Here is a 26,420-nt window from a genome sequence, read left to right as displayed (position 1 = left end):
AACTTTCTAATTGCTACTATTGACCTGCTGCATGTTCTGTCCCTTACCTTCTTGTCAGAAAGACCAGACACGGTGTCAATATATTGTTCCTGGATCATGAAAGCAGCCAGGTTGGCGGTGTAAGAAGCCAGGAAGATGACAGCGAAGAAGGCCCAGACCAGGACCATGATTTTACTGGTGGTTCCTTTGGGGTTTTCAATGGGGACGGAGTTGTTGAAGACGATTCCCCACAGCAGCCACACTGATTTCCCTATCGTGAACGTCGGCCCACCCGGAGCTGAGGAAGGAAATTGTGGAGAGTCAATGTTTGAATAATAAATCTGGAATGTCCATACAAAGGTTGCTCTTAAGTTCCTCATATGAAAACCATGAGTACTTTTTAAAAATAAAAATATAATAAACATTGTGAAAACAGACTCAGAAATACTTGACATAAATTCAAATAGTTCAGAAAAAAAAGTCTGTATAAGGGTTTTTAATTCTGAGACTTATTAATTTCTAAATTGACCTGAAAGTGGATTTGTTTTAGTAAATTCAAATAACATTAAAGCCCTTGACAGTGCAAAAAATTTAACTAAATATGTCAAGTTAAGTAGCAGCTAATTAATGGGGAAACAATGAAACACAAGCCACAAGTGTTGAAGTTGAGGTTTAAAGCTGCAGCAGTTTCTGCCATTTGAAGATGATCAATGTTTGCTTTTGGATAAAATGAAAGAAAATTAACCCCATAAGTAAGATAAAATTAAATTATCATCGGTAGGCTCCTTTTTATGCATTCTCAACAACATTTTTAATTGTTTCTCAACAATTAAAAATGTGATTTTGTGACACGAAACACTGCATGTATTTTAAAATATACATTCAAGAAAAGAACCTGAGCAAATCATACCTAAAAGACCTAAACAAAAATCGCATTGTGTATATTCCTTAAGTGCAACTAGCAATTTTTACAATGATTCATTGTAGAAGTGATAACATTATATTTTAGTTACTTTCCCTCATCATTGTTGTCCACTGCACTGTGTAAGTAATCCTGAACCTTTCCATGCCCTTGTTTAAAACCCTACACAAGAGAGGAATTTCACTGCCTCAGCCCATTTTCAGTGTTGCCACTGTTGTTCAAGCACAGCAACAGAGGTTACCACCTTCATCAATCACAGTTCAATTAGTGCAGCCAAGATTGCTAATTGAAACAAGGAAATGACCTTTCGGACCTGGATACGGGCATGGTCTGCCAGTGCTGCATTCTGGGATTGATTGGCTCTCTCACAAAAATCTTGTTTGGGAACTCTACCCATTGCAGGACATGCAGACTGCACTTAGGCTTACTGTGTCATACGTGGTGTGATGGAAACTGAGAAGCTTTGAGGTATTTGATGGGTATTTTTAGAACAATGTATATAAGTAGCAAAATGTAAACCCATGAGAGAGGGATAATAGAAGACAGTATTGGGATTTTATCATGAAAACTTGCTTTTCTATTATTCATCCATCTTGTAAAACTATTCACACCCTTTGAAACCTGCTAATATTTTTGATATTGAAGCCCTTAATTTCAATATATTTTGAGGGAATTTTTGTACGATGCACCAACCCAGAGTGGTCTATAATGCAGGAAGAACAGCAGCACGTGTTGCTTAGCCTGTAATGTAATTATGGAGTGCATTAACATGTCAATCGTTATTAGAACCTATTATCGGTCCATTCTGGGTGTTCAGAAGACACACTACTGCATTTGTTTTTATGTTTTACACAAATGGAAATACAACTTCCTATGTTTTTTGTAGGGGAAAAACACAAGACACACACAAAAAAGTGATTGTACAAAGTATTGAATATTCGACTGATCATACAAAAGTCGCAGGCTTCTGTCAAGGCCGTTATTTGGGGAATTTTTTTTTTATTGCGATTCTATAACAACAAAAATGCAAAAAGGTGGCCTTTTATTCTCTTCGAAGGCACTGTACATGTGAAACTAAAATAATAAATAAATACAACTCACCTTTGGCGCTTACCAGACTGCGGTTGTAGCCCACTGGGCTGAAATATTCAAACACAAACACAGTCACAGCCACGACGGTCAGGCACATCACAAACATCATGACCCAAACTGCTGGACTGTAGGGCTCTAAGAGAAAAGAAAATAAAGTAAAACCACACACTTTGATTTGCAAACAATAACTAAATAAGAGATTGCTAAAATCCAAGCTACTCATGTTGCTTTTTGAAGCCAGTAGTGCAAAACAATGAACATTATTTAAAGGATCTAGGATACTTTATGTTGTACACAGTTGGAAAGGCTGTTTAGGTGACTGGCTGGTATGCAAGGAGATTTAGTTCTAGATTGCAGTTACAGGTGGGATAAAAGCTTAATGGGAAGTTTCCCGAAAGGCTTGTAGAGACAGAACAAGTGTAACTAAGCCATCCTTGAAAAAAAGACTTAGAAAGATGGTGTTAACAGGGGAGTACGCAAAACAAACGTTGAAGACCTATTTCTCACCAAGAAAGGCAGACGGCGATACCGTGCCATTGCTACGCGCTACCATGACACTTATTCCGGTCTCCACAAACGGTACAGAGAAGTCAATGATTTCAGAGCGCTCCTCGTTGATAGTAAGAGAGCCGATGGCCATGTCAGCACGCCTGTAGAAAACCTGATGAGGAAAAACAGCCAAAGAAAGCATAATAAAACCACTGGAAGAAGAGTGTGAGAGAAACTGACCCGCTGCATTTCCTGTACCTGAAACAAACACTATATTTTCATTTTATGACCAGTCTTTGCTTGGGGTGACAAAGTGTGATTTTGTTAACTCGTAGCAGGAAGATTCTCAAATTTCATTCATGCAGCCAGTCAAATTTATAGATTCTTCATGTGACTAAGGATTAGAGTGCAATTATGTGTTAGCACCTGAAAAGTAGCTGTCTGAAGGGAAACATATTTGCCTCATTATTTGAGCATGAAGGAGGAGCTGAATGCTCCGTCTCGAGATCGCTCAAATCCAAGGTGGCTTTATAAATGTTGCACACAAACACAATTATACTGTAACACTTGCTGAATACCCTCGGGCACAGAAACACAAGCGTGAAGGCTTCGCTGCAGAACATCTGTTCAGAATGTTTTACATTTGGCTGGTGCTCAGTTTGATGTAGTTTGGCAGGTACACAGTCTCTAAACTGAAGAGAGATTTATTGGGTCTCACTGAGTCATGTAGCATTATAGTCAGAACCTTTTTACTTTATGTGTCACGGCAGTTGGGATGAACACAGACGAACAATGAAAGCTTCATATAATTTAAGCAAAAGTGAAGACGTGTTTTTAAAATTAAATTAAGATTAGAAATTGTGTAAATATTATCATCATTGTTATCATATTATTCCCCATTGGAAATTTGCTTAGATTTCTAAATTAAAGATTTTTTTTATATATAGGTTTACTACATTTTCTTAATGGGACTTTCATTTATTTTTTATTTTTTTTAAACAAAAATGATATCAGAAATGGAGAAGCTTGGTAACCTACTGTTTGAAAAAATGCTTCATGAAAATTACACTCCTTTCATATTTAGTGTCATTCTTTGTGAAAATGTTAAAAATATATTGCATGAAGATGCTTTGGGGAGTAGTGCAAAAGCTTGTATTACTTAAATTACCTTTCTTCTGCTCATTTTTTTTTATAGCATTTTTAGTTAAAGTTATTTGGAGTCACAACGGAAGATATGAAAAGCCATGTGTGGGTCTAAAGCTGCAGGTTGCAGATACTGGATAACCGATGAACATTTTTGATCAATACATATCAAGGAACAATTTTAAGTCTTTGGAGGGACCTTTTAAAACACCGTTCACTAACCCGTTAGTGTAAAACTGAGTCAGCATTCAGACTTACCTCCCCAATCATCCCATTCCAAATCCCATGCACCAGTTTGCCGTGCTTTCCGTTGGTGACCAGGTAGAGGTCGAAGGAGAACTTGATTGTTTTGGATAGCTTCTTGAGGATATCTATGCAGAAACCTTTGCAGCACAGTTTGGTGTAGGACTCGGATTGGACACTGCTTTTAGAAAAACAGTACAATAAAGAAAAATAAAGAAAATAAAGAAAAAATGCGGTCAGACATACAACATATTTTATTTTTACATTTTCTAATCTGATAATCAAAGACTCTCTCTGTTGCTATATTTGGCTTAAGGCATCAAAGCTGTTGTACTCGTTTCGCAGAGTGAGTGCTAAATACTTCCAGACTCTCATGCTGACAGCAGCCATAGTCAGCTGCAGCAAAGTGAAGGACAGGAGCGCTAAGGTTCATTAGCTAAAATCAATGGCGGTTAAAAGGAGTATTTCAAAGACTTGGAAGGGATGCCAAAAAAGCTGCACAAATCCACTTTCACACAGTCCCACAGAGGCCTTGGTGAAGGGTTGCGTGACTCCGATGGCCTCCAATCAACATCTATTACGGTCTGTTGTTTTTCCAGCTTTTTCTGTGTAACCTTGCTACTTACTGAGGTGAAAAATAAGACGAGAAAGTCCTCGTAAATATAGGCAAAATGTAATCAAACACATAGAGAAAATGTTTATTTCTAAATTAGATGGAAATTTAGGTCAACAGAAGAAATAGCAGCTACAATTCCTGCCAAAAATCTATTAGAGGATGGGTGTTTGTGTCCTTATTAACTGAAGGATCCATTCAACATGTCAGCAAGTAAACATAAGCGTTGAAAAATGATAAAGACAACCTGTCGGTGGAATAAATGAGCCATGCATAAACAAAAAAAAAAATCAAGTGAGCAATTAAGATTATTGTTGATTGTTTTCCAGAATGTTTATTGTGGACAACATAGCTTCACAAGGTTTTGCTTCCTTCATGAGACTAACTCAGAATATTAGAGCGTTAATTAACTGTTGTAGGAGCCGGCCACCTGTCATCATTAACCACACTCTGACTGCCATTCTCCTCACAAACAGTCTGAAACTGGGCCGCTAACGCACAAACACATGTTCACATGCAGCTCACTTCCATCTGGGAATTTGTAACAGTTATGTGTTTATGTTGCAGTGTGTGGTCGCCGGAAGAATACAAAAAAAAAAAAAAAAATGCATAGAAACTGGCACAGTGCGGAGGAGCGCATGAGGCAGCTGGACCAAGAAAGAGGAAGGGAAAGGGTAAACAGCTGACAAGTCACACATGATGAACACCCGGACAAGTACTGGGTGTTACTTGTCTGACAGGGCAGCGGCTCCGTTTGGTGGGAAAGGAGGGCAAGAGGAAAAGAGGACAAGAGGAGAAGATGAAGCAAGAGATGAGTTTATTACTTCTGGGATCATATAGAAACTGAAAAGTAAAACAGCGTGAAGTTAGTCCAGTCCCTGAGCCACAGATGATCACAGCAACTATTTTCCTCACATAATAAAGAACCTAAGGTTTCTAATTTAACTGATAACTGCTTTCATAAAAAAAAGAAAGTGAAATTGCTTTTTATTGTGAATTTAATGTGTGGGCTTCACTGCAAAAACACAAAATCTTACCAAGTATTTTTGTCTTAATTACTGGTGCAAATATCTTGGTGCACTCAAAATAAGACAAAACTGATTTACAAGCAACTTTTCAACAAGATACAGGAACTTGTTTTAAGTCAATAATCTTTGAATATTGATAGAAAGTGCACTTATAACTAGACATTTTTGCTACATTTGAGTGAAAAGTACATTGTGCACACAAATATCCTGATATGTCATGCGGCTTTGCATATTATATAAATAATCACATTGAGCCTCTATAGCCAAAAATGCCAGGGCCATTTTCTGGTCCCAATTTCTTTAGAAAGAAAACTTCTTAAATCAGTTTGAATAAAGACCTGAAATTAATGCAACATTTTATAAGTAGGATCAATTGGAATGCATGTACTATTAAATAGAAATGCACATCATAAATAGACTAAATTAGATTGTATTTGATTAAACTTTCTTTCTGACTACTACTTATTCCGAGCTCAAAATCTCATTACAATAAAACTGTTCTTTTAAATCAAAAGTTTTTAATTGTGATCTACATGACAACTAAATAATTTTTTATATGACAAGAAAACTAAAAAGAGCCCATGTTTGTCCTGGATGCTGGCTGACTCAAGATGAAAATGTCACATGTAGGAACATCCATCTTCAACAAGCAGAATCATAGCTGTGATACTGAATGATGAAACTGGATGTAAACACGAGAGCCACCTATTGTCACACTTTTATCAGATTGTTATGTTGAGAAAACAAAGTTTTTTTTCCCTCAAGAAAACTAGCTGCGTGGCTTTCAGAGAAAATCACATCTAAATTAAACATAGCAGGTACAGCTGTACACAGTTTTTGTCTTTTATTTAAAAGAATCTGTAGGTGTTATATTTGCATGAGGTTCAAAAAATTTAATATCTATTATGTATACTTCAGAAAGCAAAGATTTGATTTTCTAATGTTCTTTTTAAAGCCTGAAATATATCAACAAAAATGGAATACCACACAGAAGTGGGGAAGATTACCAGTACTTTTTTAAAATATGTTATAGTATACAAGCGATGCAGCACTAGAAGTTGTGATGCATAAATAAGTACGATATGCTTCAAATATGATCTGTTTTTCCAACTTGTCTGAAAGAATCAATGATAAAAGCATTTTTTATAACTGTTACAGCTATAGCTGTTGAAAAACACTAACTGGAATAATAGCAAAAAAAAAAAAAGTTTTTAAAAATTAATTTATAATCTTTATCCCACGTCTTGCCAAACGGCTGCTGGAGTCTTTTCCATTCAAATGACTGCTGGAGATGGGCAACACCCCTCTAATCAATGCAGCGTCTTTTACTAAGCTAACCTGAAATAAATGCCCTAAGAAGTCACCAAATAAGTGAAGAAAGTCCATCCCTGTGTCATTCATTCTCAGTATAAATCTAACTCTTCTCTTAAGGTGTGTTAGAGAACATTAGAGAACAAACAAGATCATGAAGACCAATAAATGCAGGTGAGGTTTACAGAAATGGAGATGCTAGGTTTGAAAAGCAGGCTTAGATCATAAAACTACAGTGGTCACCAGTTGCAATGGTAGAGCAATCAGTAAAATGACCTGAGAACACATGAATGATGCAACTAAGAAGAAAACTGCAAGCAAAAATGTTGCAATCACAGAAAAGTCATAGTCATAAAATAGGATAATGATCTAAAGCACAATAGTAAATCCATGACAAAATGGCTTAAACAAAAAAGAATGAAATCGAGTTGTTGGGATGGACCAATAGAAGTGCACACCTCAACTTGATTGAAATGGTGTAGTGAAAGAGAGATACAAAGAAATAGATGTCTGGAAACCATCAGGTTTGAATTAATGTTTTTTCTTTTCACTGTACATAAAGTCTTCCTAAAATAAAATTGTAAAAATATCCAATGAAAGGAACTAATTGTAGCTGGTGGAAAAAAACTTCATAGCCTCAGCTGTCTATAAGAGACTCCACTTTTCACAAGGTCAAACACTGATGCTTAGTAATAAATCTTTACCCAAATGCATCAAATCTTTCTCTAATCATTTTGTACTTATATTTTATAGGACACAACTACCAGTGACAGATCAGCGGTATGCCATTTCAACTACTGTAAAATCAGACTTCCAGCGAAAGCACCTGAAGGCATCTGGCCTGGATCTCAAATCGGTTTCTTATCTGATGAATCTGCTACATGTACCAACTAACTTCGAAAATCTTTGGATAAGATGTCTTGTACTGGAGAATGAGGCGTTAAAGATGATGAATGAACTCAACTTCAAAACAGTCGCGATAGAAAATGAGCACTTCATATTTTTTCTTATCACTAGATTTTGTCATCCTCAAGATTAGTCATTCCTAAACATGAAAAAAGCCTCATAAGTCACAATTCTACATAGGATTTTTACATAGGCTGCAAGTGGACACTTATTTACTCACCAACTATGTGCTTGAAGCAGGTTAAAGGAAAAAGTGTCAGGATCTGAGTAAGTTTAGCAAGGTTTAAATTGTTAGAATTCAACAAGTGCGTCTCAGCACATCAATAAAGATGAAGGAATGGACATCAACCTGTGACCAACGCAATGTTAGAGAGGTGGTCATAATGATATGCCCACTTGGTGTGCCTCAATTTTACTTAGGTCAGAGTTGGGGGACAGCTGGATAAAACTCTGAGAAGAAGAAAATTCTTAAATTAGTCAAAACTGGACAAAAATACCAAATCTGGTAATGAAAACAAAGCAACTTTCTGTCAAAGACCTAATTGAATTATGGGCAACTATTTCATAACCCACATTAAAATTAGCATCTGGTCAGTGCATAATTCGCCACACTATAATACATCAGATAGACAGAAGTTGGAATTTAGGGATGAATTTATGCTCTTAATCAGCACAGAGAGGTGGGCTCAGCCCCCTGGCAAAGGAAGCTATCATCTGTCCAAGGGAAGGGGGCTTAATGAGCAAGACAAAAAGTTTTAATCATGCTAAACATCTGCTGTACGGTGAAGCTTCTCAGAGTGCCACAGAAAGATTATGAGATTTATATAGCAGCAGTCCGCTCTCCTGCTTCCTGTTTGTTGGTATCAGTCCAAATGGGACAGAGCGAAATAGTGAAAGAGAACCAGTGTGAACAGGAGGATAACTTTCCTAACAACCAGAAAGAGGCTACGTTGTCCCATGCTTTGACAGATGTCCCAGTGTTGAACAGATAAATCTTCTTTACTGGCAGTCACTGTTTGGTTGCACCCAAGAACAGCCGGTACATATCTCTTTCTATAATGAATGTCCATGAAACAATTTAAAAAAATAATAAATTCAACACGTGTTCCTCCTTTCCACTTTAGCATAATGCATTCCCACCACACAAAATACATATACAATCTGACAAAATATGCAAAAGTTCAACAGGTATGAACACTTGTGCAGGACACTGATTCTGTTGTCGAGTCGGAAACTGTGAAGATCAAAATGAAGGCGTGTGCTAGAACATTCTCTCCAATGTTTGTACTGATTTGAACATAATGAAGAAGCTGCATCCCGCTGATGGTGTGGAAGCAGCTGGAGGTAATAGCTGTTTAATGTCTGTTTTCTGCCATGCACCAATCTGTTTGACACCAAAGGTGTGTTTTTAAACAGTTTCAAGCAAACACAATTACTCTGCGTTAAATGAACTGTGGAGGTTTGAAATGAACTTAACTAGAGCAGACAAAAAGGGAGGGGGCAGATGTCTGGCTCTTATTGGGACGTCTAGCTCTGTGGGTCTAGAATTACATTTGAACTTAAATTATTTTTTTTACAGGAAACGCTAAGGACAGGAAGGCATAATCAAAATATTTCTATTCATAGATTTCACACATTATATATATTTTTGTCTCAGAGATCTACGACTAACTGTATCCGGGTCAAAATCTATATGTTTGTGTATATGAATATGACGGTAATTTGTATGAACATGCAAGAAGTTTGTATCCTGCTGTGTACCTGTCTGTGTGATTGGACTGGCGCCTGCAGGGCACAGTGTTGCGGACGCATGTGCCGGTTCCCGGGTCCACGTTCTCGACCATGACAAAGGGATGCTCCTCGAGGGTGGCCACCGTCAGGTGGCGGTCATCAGATATGTGCTCCAGGAAGCTGCCATACCGCGGCCAGATGGGGTAGCGGACCTGAAGGATGCCGCGAGCAAACGTGCCCACCTGAAACGTGGAGAGAAAGAGCTCATTGGTAACGCGAACATTCCCGTTCGGATCTAAAACGACCTTCATGTCAACCTTTCTTTATTTCACATGCCATTCCCCACAGGCATGGGTGAATTTATTAAATTATTTAACAGCATTTGCATGTGCTGACCTGGGGACTGCAACATAAAAGGAAAGTAGAGTCGAGTTTATTAACAGATTCTGCACAAAGGGAGTGACAAACACCTACAGCTAAAACAATAGACAGTTTACAGCACCACATTTATAATATAGTTCATTATGGGGTTTTTTTGGGGGTTTTTTTACTAATACTTCAGTTAAGAATCTTTCTGATTAAACCAGCAATTAAAAGTTACACTTCATTTATGTGGACAGTTCCAATGACAATGTCTGAGAACACGGGTGACCGGAAACATTCCAGACAGATATAGTTCTGGAGAAGTTTGAGGAAAATTTAGGTTGTGAAAAAAATATTTCAAGGAGTACTATTCAATCCTTCATTAAATAATGAAGCAAATAGGAAATATGCAAACCCACCGAGACATGGCAGGGCATTTGCTCAATTCCTAGAATGTAAGTGTAGAGCAAACAAGATCAAACAATAACAACAAAATGAAGATAATTTCTACTAAAGCAACAAATATGATTTTGCCAATCCAAATTATCCCTACGGAGCACCAAACAGATATTAAAAATGATCTGCGACACCTTAAACGGCCATGTAGTCACAGTTAAGGTAAAAAGCTTCAAAAGAGCACCGTGACATGTTATTATAACAGATCAGGTGCGCAACATGGCGGAGAGAGGTAGAACAGAGCACGAAGCATCAGAATGTGGTGACATGAGACCGATTTCCAACTTAACATGAGGTCTGTTTTGTTACCTGCCAACTTTGACTCTCATGGGAATATGAAGACACAACGTGACCAGAGATCATCTGAGAGTTTTGCACATTTACAGCACAATTACACATCTAGGTTTGTACACACATTAAAACATACAGTTCTGCCAGGAAGTGACATTGACAAAGTGGGTTAGTCTTCCCAGGACAGAAATAAATGAGTTCAACCGCAGCAGTGAGATTACATTCAGACCTTTCTGGTTAGTCGCAGTTTTTCCAATACACCCTCAGGCTCCAACCGTGTGCGTGTGCTGCAGTGTGTAAAAGGGAGTAAAAACGCTGTGGAGTGGATGGTAAGGTTGTGAATAACAAGAAAGAGAGGGCTCCTCTGCAACTCAAGATGGTAAATTATTGAATTTTGTGTAGTCTTAAACACACAAGTGCACTGCAGTAGATTAGAAATTTAGTTTAAAATGTCAGAAATTCAATTAAAAACATGGAAGTGGAATGTCAGCCTACTGTAGTTTATGCACTCATTCTTGGTTGTGGTTATTTTTTCACTATTCTGTGAATCTACAATCTCTTAAATTGACTTTTTAACCTATTCAAGGGTCTCCAAAGTTGTTGCCTGTCCAGCATGTTAACAAAGGTTTTGGGTTGAGTGTCACTACTGAGTAAAACACATTGTATGAGTTCTACTGTTATAATTTAATTACTGAAAATTAAATTAAAGAGAAAGACATTTCTTCAGGCTGTCTCTCCATAATATCTAGATGAACCAGAGAATAAATTTGGAGACTCTATCTTTGCTTTAATTGATGTTCCAAATGTCTGACATTAAGAGGTTTTAGAGCTCAAAGCATCATGATGAGGGAGGTGTGCTACAAGTGTGTGTTTGTATTGCAAAGTCTGTATTTTATTTGCTAAAGCCGAGGCTTGTTTTTAACATTTTTCTACCTGTAGGTAAAATAATTTAGAAAATGTTTTCAGTAAAGCTGGAGTACACACAGGCACAGACATCAGAGAGCAGAAACATGGACAAAGAGATGCTCCCAGGGCCATATGGCTCAGGGTGACGGCACAGCTATATTTAGCCTTCCATATTCTGTAATAACAATAAAATTAATCCCAAATCTAATTTGAAATTGCTCCCTAAAAGGAGTTTTTTTTCCACTTGCATCTAATTAGAACATTAAAGTAAAAAAAAAAAAAAAAAAACGTCTTTAATATTGGTGAATGCAAATATCAATTTCTTGCACAACAGTTATAAATCTTTTTATTATGCACCAACACCATGGAGAACAAGGTAAACATCCTTAAATCTGAATTTTAGTGCCAGAGAACAGACACATTTTCATTAAACTTTCTTGTAGACTGAAGGTTAGTGTTTGATTCATGTCATGCTGCTGCTTACCTTGTCCCACAGTCTCTCCCGGTCCAAAGCAATGATGACCATAGAAGGGTTGGATAGAAAGCCTTGATTGTTGAATGACAGGTCTTTTTGTTCCCACGTTACATTCAGCATGTGCCTATATGTCAAACAGAGATAAAAGTACAAAAATTAAGCAATCAAAGGGCTTAGCTTTAGCATTCTACACACTGGATGTTCCATACACACTCACAACAACCTGATTCTAATCAAGCCTAAAGCTTTCCTGGGAGGGTTTAATTTAATGTCTTGGATGGGAAGCAGCTCATCTTAGCTGATTGGTTGAATGTCAGGATGCTGCTACTAAGTGGTCTTGGTACTTTTTAAGGTCTAATTTCAAGGCACACTGAGTTTTGAACAATTAATCCAGGCTGATTTAAAATTTACAACAAATGTAAAAGAGGTGCAAACAATGTCTTTTCAACAATGTTTACTCCATGTTATGCTCTGAGGAGTTCATAAAGCAAACACATAAACTGTCCTCGTCTGCAAACATGGAGGCAACAATCACTGCTTAGTGGAGCGGAAGAAGATCTCATATGAGATCTTACGATGTTCAAAACACTGCAATGTTTTGAATGAAATCTGTCCCAGGATGTGTGATCCACTTGCTCTCATACAGTCATTTCATTCGTGTGATGAAGTGACTGTATGTTGTTATTATTATGTTGTTACATAAGGTGTGTGCATTAGGTTGACTATTTACCTATTAATTTGCCCCTAGGATTTGCTATTTCCTCTTTTCCTCTCTTTCACTCAATGTATATCAGGTGTAACACATCAGAAAATGTACTCAGACTTTCATTTTTCAGGAGAAGGCTGCTAGCACCTCCCCATATGCTGTAGCAACATACAAACACACTGCTGTCTGCTGCTCCCATTCTTAGAAGCCACATTCTAATGACCGTTTATCGGTAAAACAAAACTTGTAATCTGTTTAAATGTACATAGAGGTGTCACAAAACAAAGGCCAGCAAGCCACCACAGGTTATGCCAAGTAATGATGAGCAATTGACAGACGGGACACAAGCAATTTGTGAGCGCTGTGAGAATACAGCAGCTCAGCAGCTAACAATGCTGCAGTCTGAATCTCCTTTGGAGCTTCCCATCAGCACCCAATTAAAGGGCAATTTCAAGGTTTTATTCAAATTTTATCTGGGCTGCATTTGATCATCTTTTGTTCCAAAATAACATAATTAGACAAGTCGAACTTGAAGAGTCATATAAGTGACTCTGTATATAATAACTATGACTGGTATTCTTTTTGTATCTTGTCTCAATAGTTTTGGTCTGTACTGTGACTGTTTTGGCAAATTTGAACATCATTTTATATGCTGGCGCAAACTCCACTACAATATTTAGATCATCCAAAGTAAGACAAAGGGAGAGATGATTAAAAAGTCATGCTGTTAAAAAAAATGAAGAAGTGATGAATTAAATATGCCCCACCTGAACAGGGTGTTGTTCTCTGACTGTTTTGCTGGTTTACTGCAATCTCCATGTCCTTCAGGAATGAAACCATAAACCTTCTTGAAACTCTCTGCCCCTTTGGCTACAATGGCGACACCCTCCCTTACTCTCTGCCGCAAGCTTTTCCTCCACTGGTCCGTGATCACACCGATCACACCTACAGGGAAGGTGGCAGGTGGGGGGTTGTTGGGGTTGCCTACGGCAAGGCTGGGGAGGATCCAGATGTAGCCGGGCCCCAGCAGACCCAACTCGCCTGCTAGACGAAAAAGGTACTGCGCTTCCTCGTGGGAGCAGTACGCCAACAGGACCTGGGAGTCCAACTGCAAAAAGACAAGAAATCTGCTGTTTATGAAATATGCAGGACACAGCATCAGATTTATAAACTTCTTCTGGTTCTTTCAAGTCAGTAATATCGCAGTATTCTGGATGTTTTAACAAATGGACAATTCAGGATTTAAAATACAGTATATGTTTCACTTTATAACATGATACAACATCCAAAGGGTTTTTTTGTTACACTTAGGACTTAAAATTTCAGCTCAGAACCTTTACAACAATTTTTGGAAAATTGCAAATTTTTGTACTTTGAAACTAGAATTTGCCTGTCATTTTTATATAAAAAAATAAAAGGCCATTCACTTTTAAGAAAATAGATTTATTTATATAGCACCATTTATGCACTGTATTTCATAGTAATCAAAAAATAAGACAAAACATATTTCAGATACATGATTCATATGAAATCCTTGATTTTTACAGGTAAGCTGCAGTAAACGGCAATGTTTTCAGTTTGATTTAAAGGTGCCAACAGTTTCTTCATGTTTCAGGTTTTCCAGCCTGAGAATCAACAAAACTAAATGCTCCCTCCCTTTGTTTTCTTCCCTTTTAGAAACTAGGAGAGAATCAGTGAAACCTCATTGATTGTTTTTACAGAAGCCGACTAACCCAGTGAAAATAAAAGTATGCACGCTTTTTTTTTTGTCCTATAAAAATACACTAATGGCAATACAAAGTAAAAAAAGTAAAAAGTATTTACTTAATTATAAAACTAATGAATTAAATCGATAAAATGATGCATCAGATTCAACTTAAACACAATAATTGTGACTCAACATGTTCATGTGAGTGAAACATGATTGTGATAATGTTTTACAGATAGTGAGAATGTTAAAATACAGGTTTCAATCCATAATAACACCAACGTCTCTTGTGTGCTGTGTGGCCTTCAGCCTAATTGAGTCTAGTTGAGTTTAGAGATCTCTAAATAAAATGGACTGACCTTGTGGTGACAGAATTAAAAGTTGTGTCACTAGTGTGAACAGTGCTATGAAAAAAAAACACTTTCCTTCTCCCAGATTGCTCTGTTTTTGTTGCATACAAAATGTTTCAACTCAAAAACATTTGTTGACACAAACATCAAGATGTATTGTTGGCAAAAGATAAATCAAAGGTCCGCCATCTTGGTGTTACAATGGCTCTCACTGTGGTTGAACAAAGTCTTAAAACCTTAGAAATTGGTTCTGTATCTTTGATCATTGTCAATTATTTTTTTCCCATCTAATCATGAATTTCTTTCTTTCCAATTATAGATTGGAAAATTATGAGTTTGCTCCATGCTTAAGAACAAGAAGAAAAGAAAATATGAGACTCATCTGGTTTCCTATTTTCATGCATCATAGTTAATGTTGAGGAAAATATGCAAACTGCTGTTTAACTTTACCTGCTGCAGCATGCGTTTGGTCTTCAAATCATTGGCACCAACCGACATTTCCAGAGACATGATATCCTGCAGATTCCAGAGAAAGTAGGATGTGTCTGTGTAGGACTGAACTATATCCACAAAGGTGTCGTAGCCCGGCATCAAGCTGGTGATTACAGCAAACTCTGCCCAGTCATACTCCTCCAAGATCTGACAAAGACAGGTAAAGGTAAAAGCAGAAAATTACAAATATGATTTGCAGTGTAGTGATCGGGCTCCCCCAACCCCATTACTCTTTATGAAATAGATCAACCTCAGTTAGATTAGCAGGACATCTGTACATATGACTATGTTTGCAAGGCATTGTAATTGTTTCTATTAGACCAAATGGTGGGATCTAGTTGTTTTACATGCTGCAGAATTACTAAATTGTTCCATAATTTCCCAACTGATCTGCTTTCAAGTTTGTCAAAGTGAACTACAACTCGACAAATAATTATGTCCTGCATGATTTTCCGTAAGTGTCAAAAAGACAAAAGTTGTTGAAAATATTCTGCCCATGTGAACAAGGTGAAATTAGGGTCTGACAGATTTTACTCAGATTGTCCGATTGACTTGGAAACATGTTTTACAATGATGTTATCCAGTCCCAAGAGAACATTTACATTCTGCCATAAATCCAGATTGGACTGGTTTGTGGAAATTGGGCCAGGACTTCAAATCAGGGATTCCCCACAGGCTCTTGGGATGTCCCTTCATGGTGTTAATCGGCCTATGAAGGCCCCAGGAGTCATGATTGACCCTTTAATTAATTGTTATGATAACCCTTTTCTTTCTCAAGGGTAGAAAAGAGATTTGGCTGATTGATTTTCGTACCTTGAACATGCAGATGACCTGCTGCTCCAAAGAAGCTCCCATCTGTAGAAAGGAGGATCCTTCAGCCTGTAAAATCAAACAAAATGTACTGATACAGTTCTATGAATTATCCTGAATGCTATAATTTCTCATGTTCTTTTGACTGGACTCCATGATAAGGCTACAGTGAGTAATTTGACTGCCTTGTATTATGTCCAGAATAAGGAGGTCGACAAAAGTTCAAGAAAATACCATAAATGAATCTGAACCATATTTTAAATGTTGATTTTAGATGAATTAGGTCAGTAATTGAACAATGTTCTAAACATACAAACAATAAACTTCTAACTATCGACTCACAGGCAATAAACATTTGCTGCAGCATGTGCCCTCCAGCAGTAATGATACAAATACAAGTGATGCTTTACATAATGAACTTTTGCTATGAATATAAATATTACATTTTGAATATTTATTGACGCATTCGTTGTACAGAAGCCTAGGATTTTTCATTTTCTGCCTCAGTCTGGTACAAGTGTGTTTAAAGTGCAAACACTCAGTTCTGCTGCTCTCTTTCTGTCAAAAAGGGGAGGTCCAATGTTGTTCATGTCCGTGTGTTTGCATACATTTGCATACCGACTCAGAGTGCATTGACAGGGGAGGGCTTGTTAAACACATTTAACAAGCTTCTGCGTAAAAATGGCAACAAGAGTGAGGGGAGGAGAAATAAATGACAGAGTGGAAACATGACAAGGACAAATCATGAAGCATGAATCATGTCTATTCTTGTCAAAGACACTTTGACAAACAGGGGTGCTTCTAGAAAGTTTTCTAAAGAGGGCACCAGATGGAGCCACTGGTGGCTCGACAAAAGATTCAATTAACTTTTAAAAAAAATAATTATGATGTATTTTGAAGCGCTTTATATTATAGTATGATTAACTGTTTATCACATACAGGCCCTGACAAAAATATTAGTAGTTAATATTGGTTAATAGCATTATTGAAGCCCAAGGAACACAGCAGACAGATCACATAGAACACTGAGGTGTGAGGCTATAAAATAAATCCAAAATGTACTTTTAGGTACATTTTATATTTGTTTTGTAGACATCACTCAATGGTTCTTTATAGGTCAAGACAAATTTCCCCAGTGGAGTCAATAAAATAATCTTCCTGCAGCCTATCAATCTAAGAAATGTTGCATTCCTATTCATTCAAAAATATTATGCAGGTAGAGGACAAGCAAATAAGAAGAATCATTTTGTCATGTAAAGGAAGAACATTAAAACCGAGTCGTAATTAATCAGAATTTCACCTTTTACAAAAAAAATGAGGTCATTTGTAATTATTGTTTGAACAGACATGTTTTCATAGTGCAAACATGAATAAACCAAATCATGTCAAGATTTCAAAGCAGGTAGTGCTGATGAAATGTTTTGAATCTCTCGAAGGATTTTACATCTTGATTTTTTTCAGAATCATTGAGAAGATTTTTTTTAAATCCCATCACATAGTACATATTAAAAAACTACAACTGTGTACACTGTATGAAAATATAAGGCATACTGTATATATACTATTTTTATTGCTTCTGAAAATTCAGATTTATATGCAATGAGATTACCATGTATTCAAACAATTTGCAAAAGCTGAAATGGGTGTAGTGATGGTTTGGTACACTTCACAGCATTTGAATTAAGGCAACAAAGTAAACAAGCTTCATTTGGTTGAAATCTATTTAAATAAAAAGTTACATCCTCAAGTCTTTGTCATGCTGAAATTAGTTGACCTCCTTTCTCTGGGAGTTTGTTCTGTTTTGTTCAGATATGGCATTCAGATTTGGAGTATCAGTGAACATCTATTTTAAAGCCCGATTCAGAGAGACTTGGGTCACTGCCTGGCTTTGTTAGAGTTGTCTCACAGCCAGCTGTATATTTTCTGGTGGCATCATTTTTAATCCATTTTCTCCCTAGTCTGACCAGTCTGATTGTCACTTCACTGCCGCAGAAAAACACATCTGCATGATTCAGTGTGGAAAGCCATTCATGTTGGAACAAGCCCTTCAAAAATGCACTTAGACAGTCATTTGTCCATGCAGTGAATAAGGCCAAAGCTATCTGAGCATACTGGCAAAACTGATGTAAAGAAGAGAAGGTAAAGATATGGAAGTATCCAAAGTCTGTGCTTCATATGAGGATTCAGGATAGAGGTTATTTCTCAGCAATGACCTTTTCACCTTCAGACTCACTGACCTAATGAAGAAGCAGGGTGGTGGGATGTAATTGGATGAAGTGACAGTGAAGAAGTTTGCCAATTAATTATGAGGTATCAATGAGGAATCTATTTTTTGTGTTGTTGAGATGGAAAAGAAAGGGAAAGAGGGGAAAAATAAAAGCAACGGTGTAGGTAGCACAGCAAGGAGGGGCTGAATGCAAATCCACACCACACTTTTCAGCTCTTTAATTGTAAAAACATTTGAAAATGATGTGCTATTTCCTTTCAACTTTCCAGTCACACAGTACTTTGTCACATAAAATCTCTATAAAATACATTTTAGTCTATAGTTGTAATATGACAAAACATGAAAAAGTTCAAGGATTCAAGATTAAGAAAAAAAAAAGAAGTTAAGCTGTGTTCGAGGTTATTGCAGAGTCCAGACACTTATGTGAAGAGGATTTTGTGTTAATTTCACTAAATTTATAAAAATATTCTCAATTAGGTTGTTTTTTTAATCTCAGTTCTCTTGTGTGTTTTAATATTACAGTATTACAGGATTAAAAGTGACATTTAAAAAAAACTTTGAATTCTCTAAAAAGAAATATGCCTCACTGTCTAAATGGTCTATCCCAACCTCTACCTCAAAGTTAACAGTGTTTGGGGATCTAAGCAGGCTAATGTTGCTGCAGAGCAGGAGCAGGTCTGTGATGTAACAAGGTGTAAGAGTATGCAGGGCTTTGACAAGTTTTCATTTTCTGAATTTGATTTGTTAACTGGCAGCTGGTGTAAGAAGATGAAGATCAGCGTAACACAGTCTTCTTAATAATTCTGAACATGTGTTTGTTCTATGAATCAAATACAGAAATATATGAAGAAGTCGGAAACGTATGTTTAAGAAAGAATGCATTGGAGAAGAAGTTAAGCCAGGGAGCACCCCTAAGGACGAGGTCTCAGATCTTTTCGTTCTGTTCGTGTCTCATAGGTGACTACCTGTCATCGCTCCCTTCTGTTGATTCTCTCTTTCCCACAGTTGAGAGCTTCTGCAAAGCCCAAGAGAGCGCCGCAGCCTGAGGACTACCACAGGAATATCAGAGCGAGACTCTTACTTGCTGAATTTCCACAAGCTTTATCTCTGTCTGAGCTTGTTTTGAGGCTCACCTTCACAGACGAAGTGGCATCCAGACCACTGGCTGGGCTTTGCTTCAGAATAGCTCGTAAAAATAGCAGAACACAGGCATGTCAGGCTGTTACTAAATAAATAAAAAAATGGATTGGCAGCTGGAGTTCACTGTAGTGCCCTACTTCAGCTGACATATGAGAAAACTGCTGAGGTGCATCGTTTTAATGGCTATTAGACATGTTTGAGCTTTTACACAAACTATTAATCTGATAAAACCTTTGATCTGCTCGCTTTTATGTCTATCTAATTAAAGCAAAAATCAGACTTATTTCAGGATTTTCGGTTGTGGATTCTAATAGGAATTACAACAAAGTGACCTTCTTTTCCACATCTGCCTCTCACAGGAGCACATCCACATGAAGAAACAAGAGTTCGCCCTCTCCTCCTCTCATCTATCCCTCCCAGCCGCCGTGTTGCCGCCACCTTGGCAGCAAGGCTGTCACACGCAGGCGTAATTAGCAGTCTTACTGCAGGAGCGTATGGTAATGTGACAGGAAGACCGTGGACATGGTGGCTGCTCACATACTCCTTCCTTCCCAGGGGGGGTAGCTTTGTGCTGTCGAACTTCAGGGAGATCTTTTTTGCAATTGACTGCATTGATCCGTTTGTGTTTTTCAAGAAATAAAACTGCGATTATTTTCGGTAAACTGGGTCACCAACGTTTTAAGTAGCTTCGCTTCGTAGATAGAGAAGAAAGGTTTTACAATAAGCCTTACGAAAAATCCTTGCCAGACCCAGCATGATATTTTGTGATTTTTTTATTCAAATTTATCTATTTCATCTGTAGAAGTTGTAATTTACCATCTAGTATGTTTCTCTAGCTAAGTTTACACATTTTCTCTCCACATAACTTTACTCAGACTTCTGACTGTAGCTCTTTTGCCAATATATAGTCTGGAGCACACAATAAATACAATGGTTTGAATGGATTGCTTCAATTTGAATATTGCCGGTGAAACTTTCCATTGATTTTGCAATTAAATTAGAAACTTGAAATAGTTTCATGAATCATCATCATGTAGTTAATCTTAAATAAAAACATTCCTTATGTAAATGGGGAAAACTTCATGGGTGCTGCAGTTTGCAAACTCCTGGTGGAACTGCAAGTCTGCAAAAGGCTATAACACAAACTACTTCTCAGTGCAACGCTCCAAAGAAGAGTTGTAAACGGCATTGTAAAGGAACGCTGTTGTGATGATGTTCTGAAGATGGAGCAGGAGCTTCTTAAAGAGACAGACACCTAATTTCAAATTAAGTTTGATATGTCCAGCATTTTTATAACAACTGAAGGTGACATGGTTAATTGACTGTGCTATAAATTACACTATGTACCTGTAAAAAAACACTGTACATTATATCCCAGGCCACCCCTTTAACTATACATACATAATCATATTACTTGAACTTTTTGTTACATTACAACCACAAACATAAATGTATTTTTCTGGTATTTCTTTGTATTTTTTTTACAATAGACAAAGTAGTGGAGGGAAAGTTTTGCTAGTTAAGTTCTGAAGGGTGGTGGGCTTCAATGTTTTTGAAGCGCAGCATCCTTCCAAAATATTATTGTACCTTTTCATGCAATAATAACAATAAGTCAATTGTAATTCTTGCCAGATTACAGTATCAAAAGTATTAGGTTATTGTTTCTTAAAATGCTTAGGCATCAAACTGATACAAATTTGGTTGTGACTGATTAAAAAATGGTGGGATACGTAGTGACTTTTGACATCTGACCTTTTAAATATACAAAACCACAATGCCTGACTCCATGCATACTCTATTACATTACCAGTATGACTGACAACTTCATTAAACTTACGAGAGGCCAGCTGTCACGCTTAGTGGTGACTTGACCATTACAGTAGTTTCTAGCTTCCAGTGGGAACGCTGTGCAGCGGCTCCGATTTTTTTCATGACCTCTTTATGAAGCCTCTGCTTTCTGAATCATGAGGGCAGGGAAGAGCCTAAACGAACGGGGGGTTGAATTGAAGACACTCAATAGGAGAAGGTTAAACAGAGAAAGCAGGTCAGTTTGGCCACATAAACAAACCGACAACCCCCTCAAAAAAGAAACGAACACCATGATCCAGTAAGAGACGTCTAGCTCCTTGAACCAGTGCAATCCAACATCTCAAGTTCAGTGTGACCTTCAAATGTAGTTAGTTCTTACATTTGTCCCTGAAGCAACTACATCATGCACTTTGCTAGCAGATACAGTAGTAATAGTAACCTTGTTGATGCTCAGTTTTATAACAAGTAAATTTTGATAACTTTTGCTGAAGCACAGATATTTAATACTGCTTCATTATTTTTAAAATGTGGTTAACAGCAAAGGCTGATCTTTCCTTTAATAAAATAATTTTAAAAATGAGGGCTAAAGCCATGTTGCATTTTATCCATTAATCTAAACTGACTGGCTAGATCATAGAGAAATAATAACAGATACACGCAAGATGCTCATAATAATTATAGAGGAGCTGTAGCGATCCAAAGCTCAGGATTTGGAATTTATTGACAAGACAACTAGTTGTGTGCTCAACAAATTTGGTCTTCATGGAGAGAAAGCAACAGAAAAGCCATTCTTGAAACGAGTAAATTGTGAGAATCATTTCCAACTTGCCTCAAGCGAATCAGGGGACAAAGCAAACATGTAAAAATGAAGTGATCCAGTGAAATAAAACCAATACAAAACTTTTAAACTGCCCTGTAAAATACGTGGTAGAAAACAATCACTGCACTTCATCCTTATGACACAATCCCTATAGTGAAACGTCATAGTGGCAGCGTCATACTTTGTGGTTGTTCTTTTGATAGTAGAAAGCAGATGGAGCAACATTTCAATTCTTGAAAACTTTTTTACAGGCTGCAGAATTCAGGATTGGGGTGGTGGTTTGTTGCACTTCCAACAGAATATAAATCATAAACATACAACCAGATATTCAAAGTAAAGCATGCTCGTTTATAAAAACGGCCCAGTCAAAGTATAGACCTATAGTGAATAGAGTAACTGTTTAAAAGCTCACCCTGATACCTTTATAAATTATGTTTGTTTTCCATTATCCTCTACTTTGTTTTGGTCCAAAACGGTCTACCTTTTCAAGATACAGTAATATTAGAGCGTTTGAAGAGTGTTGCCATAATTTATCCAACTGTGGAATATTTTAGCAGTTAAGTGAAAGTTTTGTTTTACATGCTTAGGTTTCTTCTTGCTTTCTCCATAACTCCCATGATGACCACACATCTGGAGGCAGCACCCTCTAAAGGTCATCCAACACACTACCAGGCCTGCCATCTAAGAGCAGAGAAACTGAAAGAGAAAACTTATCCAGGCTATGATTTCCAACTCCTTCGAGAGGCGCGTGTTTTTTCCTCTTCCCTCGCAGGGCCAATTGAACAGTCTTTATGCCTTTTTCTCAGCCATTCCTCACGCTTTCTCATTTCCTTCTCCTCGCTCCTTCTTGATGTATGTACCGGATGACAAAGGACACACTTCCTCTCCTCCCTTCAATCTTTTCATCTTTGTCTCATTCCCTCCTTCCTTGTTGTTAGCAATAGAAAGAGATCATTGAGACAGCAACCATAAACAGGCGGCCCGGGCGGCTGCCGCTTCTTTTTAAACCATCATCAAAGGCATTCATCATCATCAGGCTATTGATAATTAAGTAGCATTGAGCTCTTTTATCCCTTAAGAGAATCATGCGCTCATCCATGAGTCTTTCTTCATCCAATCCACCTGCCCCATTGAGCCAGACACTGCTGATAAGCTTTTTTCTTCCTAATGACAACAAACCAACGTTCAAGGAAGGAAAATACAGTATAGGTGAGAGTGTACAAGTATGAGTGAGGTGCTACACAGAGAGCTGTCACTAAACACTGTGAAATCTTACGAAAAATAGTATCACCAGGGCCATGGATAAACTATTGTCTGCCATGATTTTATAACTATTATAAAATCATGGCAGACATTATGTGGGAGTGACAAACTATATAAAATATTTAGAAAGCGAGAAGTGTTGCCACAATGGCAGATTGCAATGGTGTGACATCAGTATACCAATTAATGCTCAGTCCCACATACTTCATTCGAAGTCAAACAGTCAACACGCAGTCATGTGCTTCTTGGTCATTTATATTCTGACACGGTGCAGATCATCTGAGGGACACACCTCCTACGTCTGTATATGTCACACCGCTATCTGCCAGTCTTCTCCCTCCCTTCCTGCATCTTCTATTTTGCTTTTACAATATGGTAACAGAGAGGGGGCCACACTTTTCTGCAAACAGCCTTGCCCATGGGCAACAATGCTGATATTTCCAACCAGGAGATTTTAGCCATTTGACAATTTTGGTAGTTATTTAGTGAAGAATCACACAAATAAACACTCCTCAAAAGCATTTATGTTTCCTGCGCAGACAAAAACTGGATAGTGGAAGTGAACTAGTTGAAGACAAATTTTAACATTGAAGTTCTAGTCCATGTCTGGATGGACCTTACCAGAGGGGCCGCTTTTCATTGGCTGATGCCCATTCTACGTGGTCACGTGATTGTCCGTCTCACAAACACGCTTCCCGTTAGCTAAGTACAGCATAATGGCAGCACTGATACAACTTCTACACCTTGAAGCCTGTCTGCTACACAGTCTTACGTTAACTAAACAGATCAATATGCAATGTGTACTGTACCTGACATACACTAAAGATTTTATTTTAGCAGAAAAGGCTTTGGACTAAACTGTTACTCGTGTTAGCCACGTTAGCACCAAGTACAGCTAGTCAATCAACCATCGCTGTGTTCAGGGAAGCGCTGAGTAATAATCGAGAAATAAATATCAAGCCTGGAAACTTGATATCGTAACGGACTGAATGTTATGTTTTTAACGTAATCTTTGCTCGTCTTGCGGGGCGCAGGCGGTTGCCACGGTAGCATGTAAGCTTAAACTACAAAGAGAGAGAGAGAGTAAAAAGGTAGGAGTGGTTTTGAGTTGATCACCTGTTCGGGTTATTTTACCTTTGTTTACCTTTGCTGTGGCGCATTACAGCCGCTGTAGTTTGGACTAATTACCTCGTTCGTTTGTGAGTTTACGTCATTCACAACAAACATCAAATAGAACAAATATATTTCATAAAACTTTAACAAACAAATGGCTTCTACCGAGGTAATTATGTGAAATTAAATTAATTATATCCCAACTTCAGAAGATTTGCCTTTACGTTTACAGAGCTCTTTGGTTCCTCCTATCAGTCTGTAGCTTCTCATATTGACGTCATCAAACCAAATTTCAGATCTACCATAACTGACTGACACCTGCTGGCCTCAGGTTTGCAACCAGCTTGTGACTGAGAAACCAGTAACCTCCTCCCAGATGATGACATGAACTTGTTAGTTCCTCTGTCCATTGTAGTAGCTGATATATTGTGAAAATCCGGTAGAAATGATGCACTAATCGAGTCATGTTTACATAGAAACAACGCGCTGCGAGGCTTTGCTTGTGACACTTGCGGTCACGTGGGTCGGTTATGGGCGGAGCTTGGTAAGGTCCATTAAACACAGCAACAAACTTCTGACCTATAACATAACACTTTGCACAGATCTCTGTCAAAATAGTTCGACCTGGGCATGATGTCATGAAAATGCACAGGGAGAACCTGCAGGAAGAGGCCGGGAATCAAACTCAGGACCTTCTTGCTGCAAAGCAACACTGCTACTAACCGGACAACTGTGAAGTCATATATCAAAGTATTCTGAAGCCAAATGTAAAATTATGGGCAATCATTGCAAAAAGAGCTACAAATATATGACAGCTTAAATATAAAAGAAATGAGTCAAGGAGTTGCAATTGCAACCACCTTTTCAAAGTCCAGATCTCAACTTGACATTTAAAGATAAATGGGCTGAAATTCCTGTACAGTGCAAGATTCTGATGGACAAGTAATAGTAATTTCTGTTAAAGGTTGTATTACAAGTTGCTTTAGTCCAAGTGTGTCTTTAGTTTGTTTTTATTACAGAACTGTAATGACAGTTATTGAGACTTTATTTTTCATTGGACATAGAGAAGATGCAGCCAAAGATGGCAGACTGAATGAACAGAGAGACCGTAGACTCCTCATAAGCAAATGTTTTACAATTCCCGATTTTCAAGGGATCACAGAGGAGTGTTGGCCTCTGGCATATTTCTGGAGCATGCATTAAAGAGTTTAGCAACTGCATAAAGATGAACTTACTTAAATCATTTGTCAAAGACTTTTGGAGGAATAAAGGATCTACAAATTCAAATGACACAAATTAAGAGGGGAGGTGAACTGAAATGGAAAGCATAAAAGAAGTGTGAGAATGAGGATGATTGTTTCCCTCACAAAAGAGAGGAGAGAGACTTATCAGTGAGACAGTAAAACGCTGCCTGCAGGCAGCTGTCAGCCAAGCTTCACCGGAGCATCTTTCTCCTCTCTCAGCCTCTAACTCACTCAGTTCTGTATTCTTTGTCATCAGGATACAGTAAATCAATCAGCCCCCTGCGGCTCTATTGCCTCCTGTTTAATACCCATATATAACTTGACATCTGTGGATAACTTTTGATTAACAGGAAACTGGTGACTACAACACGGTTAAAAAAATGTGGAATCCATTATTTACAGGCGCACAGCTACACTTCAGCTCAGTGTGGAACCCTCGCTGGTGGATAGGTGTGAGAAAAAATACTTCGCCTTGCCTCTCTGCGTGTGTGTGTGTGTGTGTGTCTTCTCATGTGTGACAGGGTTTATTTGCATGTGCTTCACTATGTGAGAGTTGGTTCTATAAATACGAGGTGCTCAAAAGTGGCAGTTCAAGCAACTAAGGAAAAAGGGCAGATGAGCGGAAAGTGGGAGAAGAAGGGGTGAATCCATTTTCCTGATTCAAAGTAGAGACAAAACAGAGATTAAAACTCCATCTGGTGCCATCAATCTTTTCTTTACAATAACTACACAGCTCATGACTTTGCCTCTCTATTCATCAAGGAGATACAAGCTACATCTAAGCAGAAAA

At 37.9% G+C, this 26,420-nt stretch overlaps 1 protein-coding gene across 2 annotated transcripts in view; it reads right to left on the bottom strand.

The window, feature by feature from the left end:
* The window catches only part of LOC116727704 (glutamate receptor ionotropic, NMDA 2C-like), a 55,042-nt gene that overhangs the window by 12,043 nt on the left and 16,579 nt on the right, over positions 1-26,420 (bottom strand). The window contains exons 4-12 of one of the 2 annotated variants that reach the window (XM_032575307.1): positions 16,018-16,083; positions 15,163-15,351; positions 13,422-13,762; positions 11,958-12,072; positions 9,488-9,699; positions 3,884-4,049; positions 2,501-2,654; positions 2,003-2,128; positions 48-277 (exon numbers count right to left, since the gene is read on the bottom strand). In XM_032575307.1, coding sequence (XP_032431198.1) covers positions 48-277; positions 2,003-2,128; positions 2,501-2,654; positions 3,884-4,049; positions 9,488-9,699; positions 11,958-12,072; positions 13,422-13,762; positions 15,163-15,351; positions 16,018-16,083 — 1,599 coding nt within the window. The remainder of the gene's footprint in view (positions 1-47; positions 278-2,002; positions 2,129-2,500; positions 2,655-3,883; positions 4,050-9,487; positions 9,700-11,957; positions 12,073-13,421; positions 13,763-15,162; positions 15,352-16,017; positions 16,084-26,420) is intronic. The other variant, XM_032575308.1, reaches the window with a different exon arrangement.

Source organism: Xiphophorus hellerii, chromosome 10 (assembly GCF_003331165.1).
Source record: "Xiphophorus hellerii strain 12219 chromosome 10, Xiphophorus_hellerii-4.1, whole genome shotgun sequence".
In the NCBI taxonomy this organism is placed as follows: Eukaryota; Metazoa; Chordata; class Actinopteri; order Cyprinodontiformes; family Poeciliidae; genus Xiphophorus; species Xiphophorus hellerii.
The sequence above is the reverse complement of the archived record's forward strand: the minus strand, read 5'-3'. Positions and strand labels throughout refer to the sequence as shown.